Source organism: Aureobasidium subglaciale, assembly GCF_000721755.1.
Source record: "Aureobasidium subglaciale EXF-2481 unplaced genomic scaffold scaffold_0, whole genome shotgun sequence".
Lineage (NCBI taxonomy): Eukaryota > Fungi > Ascomycota > Dothideomycetes > Dothideales > Saccotheciaceae > Aureobasidium > Aureobasidium subglaciale.
Window position 1 is genome coordinate 1661322 of NW_013566995.1, and position 12131 is coordinate 1673452.

The 12131-nt window shown below is 49.8% G+C and overlaps 5 protein-coding genes across 5 annotated transcripts; 3 read left to right on the top strand and 2 right to left on the bottom strand.

Annotated features, from left to right (window-relative positions):
- Positions 1-767: 767 nt before the first annotated feature.
- On the bottom strand, positions 768-1590 carry AUEXF2481DRAFT_155925 (uncharacterized protein). The gene is made up of 2 exons (XM_013493800.1): positions 1171-1590; positions 768-1028 (listed from the first exon to the last, which is right to left on the bottom strand). The coding sequence occupies exons 1-2, from the start codon at positions 1398-1400 to the stop codon at positions 866-868; spliced, it is 393 nt and encodes a 130-aa protein (XP_013349254.1). The 5' UTR covers positions 1401-1590; the 3' UTR covers positions 768-865.
- Positions 1591-4258: 2668 nt separating this feature from the next.
- AUEXF2481DRAFT_34989 (uncharacterized protein) lies at positions 4259-5362 on the top strand. The gene is made up of 2 exons (XM_013493801.1): positions 4259-4410; positions 4465-5362. The coding sequence occupies exons 1-2, from the start codon at positions 4336-4338 to the stop codon at positions 5113-5115; spliced, it is 726 nt and encodes a 241-aa protein (XP_013349255.1). The 5' UTR covers positions 4259-4335; the 3' UTR covers positions 5116-5362.
- Positions 5363-5759: 397 nt separating this feature from the next.
- On the top strand, positions 5760-6525 carry AUEXF2481DRAFT_25031 (uncharacterized protein; the record flags this gene model as incomplete). Its single annotated transcript, XM_013493802.1, has 2 exons — positions 5760-6256; positions 6315-6525. The coding sequence occupies 2 exons, from the start codon at positions 5760-5762 to the stop codon at positions 6523-6525; spliced, it is 708 nt and encodes a 235-aa protein (XP_013349256.1).
- Positions 6526-7504: 979 nt separating this feature from the next.
- On the top strand, positions 7505-8118 carry AUEXF2481DRAFT_34992 (uncharacterized protein). The gene is made up of 2 exons (XM_013493803.1): positions 7505-7745; positions 7797-8118. The coding sequence occupies exons 1-2, from the start codon at positions 7528-7530 to the stop codon at positions 7999-8001; spliced, it is 423 nt and encodes a 140-aa protein (XP_013349257.1). The 5' UTR covers positions 7505-7527; the 3' UTR covers positions 8002-8118.
- A 1105-nt stretch (positions 8119-9223) lies between these two features.
- On the bottom strand, positions 9224-10482 carry AUEXF2481DRAFT_34993 (uncharacterized protein). The gene has a single exon (XM_013493804.1). It carries the CDS (start codon positions 10384-10386, stop codon positions 9361-9363), a length of 1026 nt encoding a protein of 341 aa, XP_013349258.1. The 5' UTR covers positions 10387-10482; the 3' UTR covers positions 9224-9360.
- Between the last annotated feature and the right edge of the window lie 1649 nt (positions 10483-12131).

Sequence of the window (12131 nt, forward strand, 5' to 3'; positions counted from 1 at the left end):
AAAAAGAGAGAAGGACACACTGGGGTTTTGGTACACAAAAGAGGCAAATGGAAAATGTAAGAAAAGAGTCCGAAATATTGCGCCTTGTTTTGGGCTGCCCCATTTCCTCCTGCTCACCAGTGTAAGAGTTGTACAAAGCCTGTAGACACTCCAAGCACGCGAATGCTGTAAGAACGTTCTATCCGCATGCATGATGCAGTGAACACGCGAAGGAAGAAGGATTGGAGATAACGCCAGCGGACCGATGGAAAAAATCAAATGACACCATTTGAGCCTTCCTCCTTTGCGCCGGGAACGAGATGAATGAAGAAGTCGCGATTCTTTTTTTGGGGTCGAGTTTTTGATTTGCTTGGTTGGTCGCGCTCCAGATGTTGAAGTTGTTCCTCGGAATGTGGAGAACAGAGGAAGGGCCAAGAATGATGCGCGGCCGATGTAAAATTGATGATGAAACAAAAGCCGTTGATGCCGAGATGAAACCGTCAGATGGGGGTATACTATGCGAAAGAACTCCAGAGGCCGGGAAGCGAAAGATGGTGAAGCAGAAGGATCAGATGTGTGTAGCGAAAAGGACAGTCTGCTCCAATTATTGAAGCAGTAAAGTATTTGTCGATGGTAATGGTGTTTTGAAAAAGAAGCAGCAAGGACTGGATGATGTGGGTTAGCGTATGTTCACTTCAAACAGTCCGGCCGTCCCGCGCCGGACCAGAGCTTAAGTCAGACTAACCCTTGCGGAAGCAGATATAGAACAACGCCAGCGCCTGTGTCCTTTGATTGCTGTATCTTTCCTTTCCTCTTCCGGCCGCAAGGAAGGAGGAGAAGCGGAATGACGGCGCATGGTGCTCTCGTGTCAGGTAAAATCACAAGATTATCGAGGCTTTGGTGGCGGAGGCTGGCCAGGCTTCAGTGTGCCGGTTGTGTCGTACGCTCCTCGGCCCATATTGATTGTGACGACGTTGCTGTTCCTTCTAATCATAAGGTGATCGTTTGAGGTGATTGCTTCTGGAAAGGAGCTGGGAGTGCCGTGCAAACTATACAGGATCTGACTGTCAGTATACCATTTATCTTGTCGCATTTGTCATGCCCGGGTGATACAGTCGGGCAAGGAGGGCAAGGCTTACGATGAGTAACGGTAATCAGGTTGAATGTCCTCGTGAAGAAAACTGCGAGTACCGGAGACTCCGTCTGACGGAAGACGGACGGGATATAGCTTTGTAGCGAGGGCGAATCGAGTCTTTTGATACAAGTGGACTCTTCCCAAGTGAGTGTGTGTGGAATGCTGGTCTCACCAAGGAACCGAAACCAAGGATTATAAAAAATGTATACGCCTTGCGCAGAGAGTGGAAGGTATGCGATGATGATGAACAAGGGAAAGAAAGGAACAAAAAACCTGGCATACCCATGGCGAAGGCGATACGAATTATATCTATCTCAACTCTGTCTACCAAGTCGCGTCACCACGCATGCCCTTCTTTGGGAGCACCCCCTTTCGCTTGGGTGTCTCGCTTGGTAGGCCCCAGGGAGATTGAAATTGACGTGCACCCATTACTTTTTTTCTGTCGAGCGCAGACTGACGCAGACGGGGCAGCCGTGCGCCTGAGCTTTTTCTGTTTGGCTGTTTCAAGTCCGATTTGATGCGCGCAGCAAGGGCGGCCGATCTTGCAGCTTTGATTGATTGACATGCCCGGCAACGGTACCAACAGCCAGCCCCCGGCAGCGGCGCGGCGACCTGAAGAGCAGGGGGTTGATTTGGCAAGAGGATCCAGCGCCAACAGCGCAGCAGATGAAGAAATCGGATTTCGAGCCACTCTCTCCGACCCGTCGGGATCGAGACCAAACCCTGTCAATCACTGACCATCTAATGCAGGCACTCCCGCGTCAATGTATCCGCACATTTGCTTACGGCTCGCAGCCGCTGCATGCACCTCCGTTGGTCTTCACTTTTGCAGATGTCAAGACACAGAAGAGGAAATCTGATTCAGTCGACTGATCGTCTGCCTCTCGGCTCTCATGTCTATCGCAGAAGTGACAGAACTGCGCATTGCTTATTGCCTTTCTGCTCCAACACGATCAACCAATCTCCCAGTGCTTGCTTCAAACAGGCGCTACCGAAGCATCAGATGGTGATCCCGCAACCCGATATACTACGAGGACACTGACATGACATAAAACACGAGGCTTCGCGGTAGGCATCAAACTAGAAAGCCGCTAGAACCAGCGCCTCATCTCCGGGGCCATCGGAAGAACGGCCTTTCCGTAAGCTTACAAGAATTATATGCTTTCCTTCTCCAATATGTTCCTGCGTGCGATTGAATAGGAAGCCAAGTTTATCACGACCTCGATGACTCGTTGTAGTCGTCCCTGATTACTCGTCCGCGGTCGTCCATTTGTATGGGACCTGCAGGCGCCAGTCGTTCGGATCTCGCGGCGAGACGGATGCAAGCTTGTACATCCCGCTGCAGGCTGTCAGATCTGTTTTGTACCTCGACCCTTAATACGTCAAGTGTGTTGACTCTGATTCCATTTTTGCGTGCTCAAACGAGAACGCTCTGCCCCTTTCTCCCGTCTTCCTTTGTTCTTTTCTTCAGCTGCCCAGCCCTTGCTCTTTCCTTCTTCCCGAGGGAGGACCATGCTTCGGAGCTATGTTTGTGAGCAGAGACGGGAATCGACCCTGATCTTCCATGGCCTATGTCATAGCTATTGAAATTGTCATTAACGCCCGAGACCACGGGCAAAACAAATTAAGATTGTGACAGCAGGCTTCCTTGCATCCTTCATAGCACTGTTCTGGAAGAACCGGATGGTCGGCTTATCAAGCTGCCACTATGCCCTACTTACACTACCTTGCTTGACTTACTTACCTCAGCAGAAGTGGGTAACACTTTCTCGCGCACAGCTCCATGAAAGAATCATGGACAGGCAAACAACTTTCATCTCTTGCGCGTGTTTGATACTGATAGAAACGGAAAAACAATCTCCTGGAACGGCACGGGATGAGACCACAAACAAACTCTCGTCGACCCCAGCAAGCCACAAACAACAAAGAAGAACTACTCCGTCAGGACGCGGCAAAGATACAATCCCCCTGTGCATATCAATCGCAGATTGATTGTGTTGAACTTCCGTGCATCTTGCTTCATGCAACGAGCTGGTGGCAGGCGGTGCGACGCAAAGCCGGGAATCGATGCAGCAGTTCGCAGACGATTGTCTCTGGGTGTAACACTGCGGCAAACCGGGTTGACATGGTTCGTCCAACAGCAGATCTGCTTAGAGCAAGGTCCTGTATGGAAGGCGAGGACGGGACATCTTGTGATGTGTGGCCAGGTGACAAACAGCAATGAAATCAATCCTTGCATGGTGAGCAATACGCTGGTCGACACTGTTGTTGAGTTTGCCTTTGATTGCCCGGCACAGAGAACACAATTGTTCCCTTGATGGACAGACAACGTGACGTTGATGCTGATGTTGAGACCTGCTGTCTTGGATAATTTGTCAATCCAAGGTCATGGTCCTTGTAGGCGGCGACAAAGATCGATCTAAGCCTCGCTTTCGCTCAGCTTTTACCAAGAACCAGGAACAGCACAAGCGTCGAGGACATTGGGCTTGAATGTTCCGTCACCATTCCACGCAGAAACTTCTCCCGCTTACTATATTAAACGATATGACGTTCGGTTCGAGAAGTTCGGCAGTCGAATAGTCGTAAGCGTCGTCCGCGTACTGACACAAGCCGTTTCCACAATATGAACAAGGTCCATAATTGGCAGCCGAGTATGTAATATACTTAGGTAGAGGGCTTATTTTGGAAGCGACGTAAAGACACGGGCAACGCAGGGATATTCAAAGGTGGTACTGACTAGGTTTCTTTTACGTTGGAAAGCATCATAGGCAGCCGAGATGAGGTTCAGAGCGGTCCTGGCCGTGAGAACGACTGGGGCAGGGCCGTTCAACTGGGAAGGGAGGCTCAATTCTGCCAGGAGGCGACCTGGACAAGGCGGTGTCCAGCTGCAAGCCACTGATCTGGCAGGACGATCAGTCATCGACGGGCTACGTCTGACATGCTTGATGGAGAGTAATTATCATATGTGTGCATATCACTGTATGCTGGAAGGTGAATATTATGCTCATGGTCTACGGGAAACACAAGTGCTGTGCGCCAATGTGGGTGATGGTAGGAACAGAGCTGCCGTTCTCCAAAGGCTTGGCACAACTGAATTCCGTCATGGTTGACGACGGCGCGTGTCGCCTCGGTCGCTGTCCAGGGAAATCCACGTCCACCATCGCCGCAATCACTCGACATTGATACAACAACCCTGTCAGATCCACAATTCCCATACCACAATGAGCGACGCATCAACACCGAAGCCCAGCAGCAGCGTCAAGCTCGTCTTGCTGGGAGAGGCCGCCGTAGGAAAGGTACTTGGACACGATGAGCCAGGCACCAGCCACACTCGCTGACAGGCTGTCTAGTCATCACTGGTCTTGCGCTTCGTAAACAACGATTTCCAGCCCAACAAGGAGCCCACAATTGGCGCCGCCTTCCTCACAAAGAAGATCTCGCTCCCTGCCCGCACCATCAAGTTCGAGATCTGGGATACCGCAGGCCAGGAGCGCTTCGCCTCGCTCGCTCCCATGTACTACCGTAACGCACAGGCCGCCCTCGTTGTCTACGATCTGACCAAGCCGTCTTCGTTGGTGAAGGCTCGCCACTGGGTCGCCGAGCTGCAACGTCAGGCCTCACCAGGCATCGTCATTGCTCTGGTCGGAAACAAGTTTGATCTGTGCGGTGAGGAAGGAGAGGATTCTGAGGAGCAGGATGCTGCCGCAGGAGACGACGAAGACGGTGCAGACGCAAGGAAAGTAAGCACGCGCGAGGCCAAGTCATACGCCGACGAGGAGAACCTATTGTTCTTCGAGACATCGGCAAAGAACGGCACCAATGTTACAGAGGTCTTCACCGCCATCGCCAATGCTATTCCCGAGACAAGCCTGAAGGGTCCTCGAGGAGGCGCCGCTGCTGCAAGAGCTGGTGCTGGTGACGCTGTCGCCCAAGGTCAGGAGTCACGGGTCAACTTGAACAGCCTTGGAGCTGGTAACGCAAAGGAGGGATGTGCTTGCTAGTCCGCTCTTTTGCTGCTTCTGTCCTTTAGTGTACTGTCTTGAGCCAACCTCGATGCCGGTAAGCCTCTCGTTGTCAACTTGGTGTAGCCTTCGCACCGTCGTCGGCAGCGCTTTTCGCCGTGCTTGAGAATAAGGACGTTCTGTTCCTGGCGTTTTTATTCCGATCAACTGCGAGATCGGACCGTTCTTTTTTTTGCTTGGTCTTGTTGATATCCACATTGAGTCTTGTCAGGAGGGTCTTCTTAACTCCCTACCTACCCAGTTATGCTTCTTCAATCAATTCTTCTTTTGAAACTGCTGACCTTTCATTTCAAACATTTGAATGTCGACCATGCAGTGCTCGTTTGAGGAAATGGAAGGCGCAACCTGCAATCCTCACAACGAGCAATAGCGTCACGCCTCGGACTTGCCTCCTTCAACGAAACCACTGCTCTGACCACGAGGAGGTAGGTGATGGAAGTATGACAGCCTGCGTGCGCTGCGATTCAACGCCAGGGAATCTCGAGAATTTGCTCGTAACCGCTTATACAAGAAACCCCGTTCGCGTGACTAACTAGTTGACTCACCATAGCCTCTGCTTCAAGTAGTATTTGCTTCACGTTCATTAATCCTCTGCAAACATCACCCATCACATCACACCCAAAATGTTCGCTCGCCAAATACCATCAATGATGCTGCGTAATTCGCTACGTGCGAAACTACCAGTCTTCCGACCACTTTCAACATTCAAACCATCACCCTTTACCTGGTCGCCTAGGATGTCACTCTTATCCGCTTCGAACGGCTCGAGCACGACCTCTCGAAAACAATTCAGGCATACCTATGGATCATGCAAGGAGACAAGGGTCAGGAAACAGACACAGCAACAAATGCTGGAAGACATATACAGACTCCGCAGACTGGGCGGTTTCCACAAGCGACCAAGCGCGACGACGGTCCAAGCTATCGAAGACATGTGCCGAGTGATTGACCAAACGATTGAGGAGATGAACCGAACGAATGACCGAATAATTCAGAAGATTGAGCAATTGATCGATGAGACGAATCGACTTATCGCCAAACTATCCGCGCATTCGACCGAGTACGATCCCATAACCAGAGTGATCAGAAGTTTCCTGCTACACATTGCACTTCTGCCATGGTAAGATTGAGAAGCTACCCCTGTCTTCGAAAAGAGCTGGTATGCTAATATCTGACAGGTTTATGCACATGTCAATGTCTATAATACTCGTGCCGCTGGCGATATATCTCTTCGGGCCCGAGAACAAATATGGACCATTGGAAATTGTCCCGGCAGAGACATTACGGACTGTTCCGATTGAGACATCACAGACTACTTGTGACAGTGGGAGAGTGACAGAAGTAGGAGAAGAGGTTTTCCTCTTCGAAGATGATGCTACCTCTAATTGAGCATAGATTGTACGGTAGAAACAGATACGGTCCATACAAGTACCCATCTTCACAAATTTAAGCAGCACATATTGATGGCTCAGCGGCACCATTCGTCGACTCGGACTACTCAGGCTGTTGCGCTACCGCTTTAGTCTTCTCTTGAACCTTACTAATATACAATTGCATAGCATGTCCAAACATAAGCATCAACCAGAAGTCCGGACTCCTGAGCATGACGGACACAATTAGATCTGAAGCGTCCCGTTTGTGGCGCGAGAGTCTTATCTGTATCCCCAAGTGTTGAGGTAGTTATCATGCTCCCTACCCTTTGTATGTTGCTCGATGGTGGTTTCTTTCAACTTGGCGTATTTGTCGGCCAACAAGCGCCATGCGGTTATCTCTTCCTCTGATTGATGTCTGTCTAGAGACCTGATGTGCGATTTCGTCCAGCCTTCGTTTTTGGCTTGCTGGAGTGCTAGCCATTGTTGTGTCTCGGTCTGTTGTGTCTTTCCCCATTCTTCGAGGTCTTTGAGCTATTTGGCAAGAAGTTGATCGTATACAAATTTGAGATATGCCGGCGGTCTGGGAGTGGTGGGTTCGAGAGCTGTAGGTTGGAGGGAGAAATTGAGAATCTTCGTGAAGCTGGTGGGAGGAGAGTGGCTGCTCTCGTTAGGAAGGGTGAGAATCGTGACGGTAGCATTGGTCAGGGTAAAGGTGAATTGAAAGAATAACAAGATTTCAGAATGAGTTTGTGCATGTATAGGAGGAAAGGGCAGACCCGGGATGACTAGTTGAGAAGCAACGCATTACAGGCTCAGCATCTGAATATACAACATTATTTTGCTGTCACCAGATAACATGGCCCCGTTGCTCTCCGGCCCAACTATGCTTGAGATGATTTGACTCAATATCTGGGTGACGCGTTCGAAGTGTCGCCCGTACGCTTCCTACTTTTTCTTTGATAAAAGTTTTATTCCTTCCACTCTTCTTAGATCAAGACGACTTGTACTGTTCCTTGTCATGCGACGTCTTCTCGCCCCATTTCTCAGGCGAGGCATACCCACAAGGTCCTACTACAGATCTCCAGCCTTGATAAGAACCTACAGGACAAGACCAAACCACCCCAAACCCTTCAATAGTCAAGCCGAAGACCTCTTCAAACTTGACAAGCGTCTCAAAAGAGTTGTCTATATAGCGGAACAGGAAACGGTGCGACAGGAACGGGTCAGGACTTGGGAGTAAGCACATCGTTTCTATTACTGTGAGCTATTTTATTGATGCTCAGATAGTCGAAGACTTGCTGTGGTCCTTCTCATAGGCACATCTCTGGCAGTTCTATCGTCTTGGGTATCTCAAGATCCTGGGTGGAATGAGAAGGAGAGGAAGAAGGAGAGGAAGAAGGAGAGGAAGAGGGAGAGGAAGAAGGAGAGTAATACTGGTACATGTGACGTGAAGGGGGTTCATGATAAGATCTTCCGAAAAGTGAATGGCTAGCTGTCATGACATAGTAGTTCAACTGACAGAGCAATGTGGAAATGACTACGCCGGTATCTGGAAGAACTCTCCGACAGTACGGTCCATTGCCAGATGGATAGTAGAACTACACGAATGAACCTTGTCTCTTCTCTTCAAGATCGACTTCCAGTATCATCTGATAACACGCTTCCGCTCTAGAGTAATCCCCAGACATCCACTCATGGGAGCAACCTACGCAATAAAATCAAGGACCATTCGTCGACCGAGTAGACTACACAAGCGACTTGTCGTTCCAAAACAACATGAACCATCACAAGAAGAAACCAAAGATGGAAAGTAAGTCAGACGTGCATGTAACTTACGGCCTTCAAGACTTAACTATTGATCGGATGCAAACAAACAATACTCTTTATGCTATGCGTAGTTCTCAGGGGGTCTGGCTCTTGAGAAGAATAAGCAAATAGGCGAGGGCATCAATGCAGCTTTATTTGACGGAGCTACAGACTCTAAGCTACAAGTAGAAAGATTGCACGGATAGTGAGTTTGACTTTGAAGGTGGAAAGATGGTGAGAAGTGTGAGGTGGGAGATAGAAAATCGCGTACAAGTCAAAAGAAAAGAAGCAGTCTGAATTTTAGTCTTTTGAGATGCCTCTGATCCATGTTGGAGCAAAACCAGCGCATACAAGCCTTAGTAGCGTGTCTTCTAAACAGTTCATCGTAATTCTGACTGATTTCTGAACCCCCCCACGTGAAGGGGGGGAGAACTTTGTCGTAGGATTTCGATCAGTGATACAAAGTAGCTGATCATGTCAAATCGTGCTGCTTTTGATGTAAGCCAAAGGTAGACGCAGGGAACCAGTCACTCAAAACACCCAACAGAGGTGACAAGAAAAAAACTTGTCCATCACAAGCTTACGCGTCCAGTATCTACGTACCTGAATCATGGGAAACACTTTTACCACAGGCTCCCTACTTTGTGTCTCTCAAGCTCTTGCCTTTTTGCACATCGCTCACGATTCCTGCACGCGCTGTCAAGGAACTCCCCCTCCAAATATCTCCACAATGGGGGAATGCAGCATTTAATTGCACGGTCACTGACGCCATGTGCTTTGTTAGCTATCGCTTAGGGGTAGAACGAGAAACCGGGCGAGAAAAAGACTTCTCGCGTAGACTTTCGATGAAGTGTTCGCATTGTTCAGACAAGCATGTCATAAAGAGAGAAGATGGTTCGTGGGAGCTGTGGGGGTTGCACATCTAGTTCTTGCGAGTGTGAAAGTGTACTGTTTTCTTCAAAGTATATGCTGTATAACCAACCGTTGATGATGCTAGAGGGAGATATCAATTCGCTCACATGCTGTGCTCCTCGTCATACTATCTTTATACACCAGGCATACCTAATACACTTCTTAGTGCAGGGAGACCTCTGGGAACAAAGTAGACAGCGTAGATGACGCTGAACGCAACAACCAAGCCAGTAAACTTCTCCAGCCAGGTGTGGAAGTATGCAGCAGTCATGAGCAACATCCACCAGCTGAGACCAGCAATGCACAAAGCAACTCTAACGCCCAAGCCCAGCTCGCCAGGAACGTGTACATTGCCCTTTTCGTCATGGGTTTCCACAGCAGCAGTCTTGACAGCACCATCATGCATACGAATACGGCGGTCTTCGCGTAATCCTCCATTTCTGAGAACGTCGGGTAGAATTTCGAGCCAGAGCATTGCAGAGCCGAGGATTAGAATGAAGACATGGCCACTGATATCGTGGCCACCTCTCCAAGAGCCACCGGCGACCTTGCAAGCAGCATGAGTGAAGATTTCTCTGGTGTCGCTCATTTGGTTTTGCTTGTAGTTGTTGATGGGGTCGTCGGAGTAGATGATTGCGCATTGGCCGCCGGTGAGTCTAAAGCCGCGGTCGATGATAGGAGGACCGAAAAACCATTGCGTGACGGCACACCACACGGCTGTCACAGCAGTGTAGCGGACAAGGGCGCGGATGCGACGGGGTGTAAGCGTGGGTATGAAGCGAGGACCTAGAGAGCTGTGGGTGAAGCAGAAGAGGAAAAAGGCGCCTGTGATCCAGAACCAGCCAATCTTGACAAAATAGACGTTGAAGACGTTTGACTTGAGGGCAAAGTATGAGGGTGCGATGTTTGGAGGGTGGGACTGGAGGTCGCCGCTGTAGGGCGTGTTGCGCGTCGTGGTGTTGAGAACACTGAACAGCGAGCCCAGGACTAGCGTGAAGGGGTAGATGGCCAGCAGGATGCCCTCAAGGAAGGTGGGAGACCATGGTGATGAGGGTGCGTTCTGTTGGCGATTTGTGCTGCCTGTGGTCGATGAAGGTGACGAGAATTGCGACAGTTCGGACATGGGCACTTCGGCCTTGAAGCGGTTTCTGGTCGCCATAACGCGTGGATTGTCTATGAGAGAAGAGATGCGTAGGTGGGAGAGTTGTTGTTGTTGCGAAAAGAGACTTTGGTCCACGTTTTGCTGCTCTGCCAGCTACGTCATTATTTACCTGCCAACATTTGTCGAGCTGCCTTTTGACATGTCTCATACCTGTCCTCTTGTCGTTATGAGACGTGTAGCTTTCGCTCATCGATTCATATACAAGACACTTCACATAGACATTAACTGTGGAGTTTGAGCAAAATGTGGATATCGTTGGGCCGGTGAAGCGCAGTGGTTCTTTGTACTCATACGCATACCACATCTCACAGAAGTCATGTCGCAAGCCACAACCTCGGTATCAGCTATGTTTTCCGCAAATTCGTCCACTGCCCCCAGTACGCCTCCTGTAGCCCTCATGTGTAGAGAGATAGATACTTGTGTTATGGATCGCCCGTCTAATTGATACATCGATCTCAAAAACATGCCATGAGAAAGACCCTGACCCGGATATCATTTCGTGCACATCTCTGCAAAGTCAACCTTTCCTCTCTCGCGTCCTGTGGCACGGTGTTCAGGGCGTGAATCAGACACCCTCTACTTATCATAGAGTATGATACCCTCAAGCGAAGCATCATGATACTTCACTGTTATCCACCCAGACACTTCGCACGTGTGTACCTACCAGGAAGACAAGCACAACTCCTGAGACGCTCTGGACTTGTAGGTTGTTCGTGTATCGTTTTGAATCGTCTCCAGCAACAAACAAGGGTGCCGATCAAAATGTGCGACAAGCGATGTGATAAAATCGCAGTACTTCGGAGCCACGACTGAATCAAGCTTCGAAGTGGCCTGTCAGCATCTCGCAAGCTCTCCAGATACGCCGTGAAAATGAAAGAACACGTACGTGACGAGACCAATAGCTGTGGTCCTGATACGTTCAGTACGTGCTCACGGTGTCACAGACGAAAACATCCAAGCAGCTTACACCGTACTCATAGATTAGCACCGCGTAACTCGTGCTGTGGTGCCTTGTCCCTTGACAATTTCTTAGTCTCAGAAGAGATCTACGCATTTTCCCTCGACCAGCTGGTTCTGATCGTTGTTTATTGAACTGTGCAGCATCCAGCGAATTAGATGCCGAGGAGAGACATACTACTACCTGCTTGCCCAAGTCAACCAGGATCACGTTCGAGCTCTCTCCAGCCTCCGCGGCACTTGGTCAGCGGCTGTGTCCTGCTGATGTGGCTCAGTCGAGAAATCCGTAGTAGTATTTGACTTTGCGTGGTTTCTGCCTTGGCACTGCCCGAATATGGGGGCTAGGTTCAGATCGCGTTCGCATATGCAGGGAGAAATTATTGCGAACCTGCCAATCGTGGACGGTTTGTTGTAGGATCAGCTCCTGACGATCGTGGAAATCTTCCGTAGAGGGAACTATTTGCTGGCGCGCTGGACCAGAAAATTTCTCAACAGATAAAATGTCGCGGCTTATCTTGCTGTACTTGCCGGCATCAGATAATCACCTACCGTGTCCCGATGATACTTCGTGCAAGTCAACGTGCAAGCTGAAGACCGTGTGACCAGGCGCCAGGAGGCGTCTCTGGACTTTCCCCTGAGGTTCCTGGAAGCCAGGCGAGACAATCCAACGCCCGGCACCGTGAACATAAGTTTGGGAACGTCACGCGTGAATGATAGCGGCGATAGGCAATAATCTCCCAAGGCAAGGCGAAGTGAGCGCTAATTTGAAGGACCAAGAAGATCGA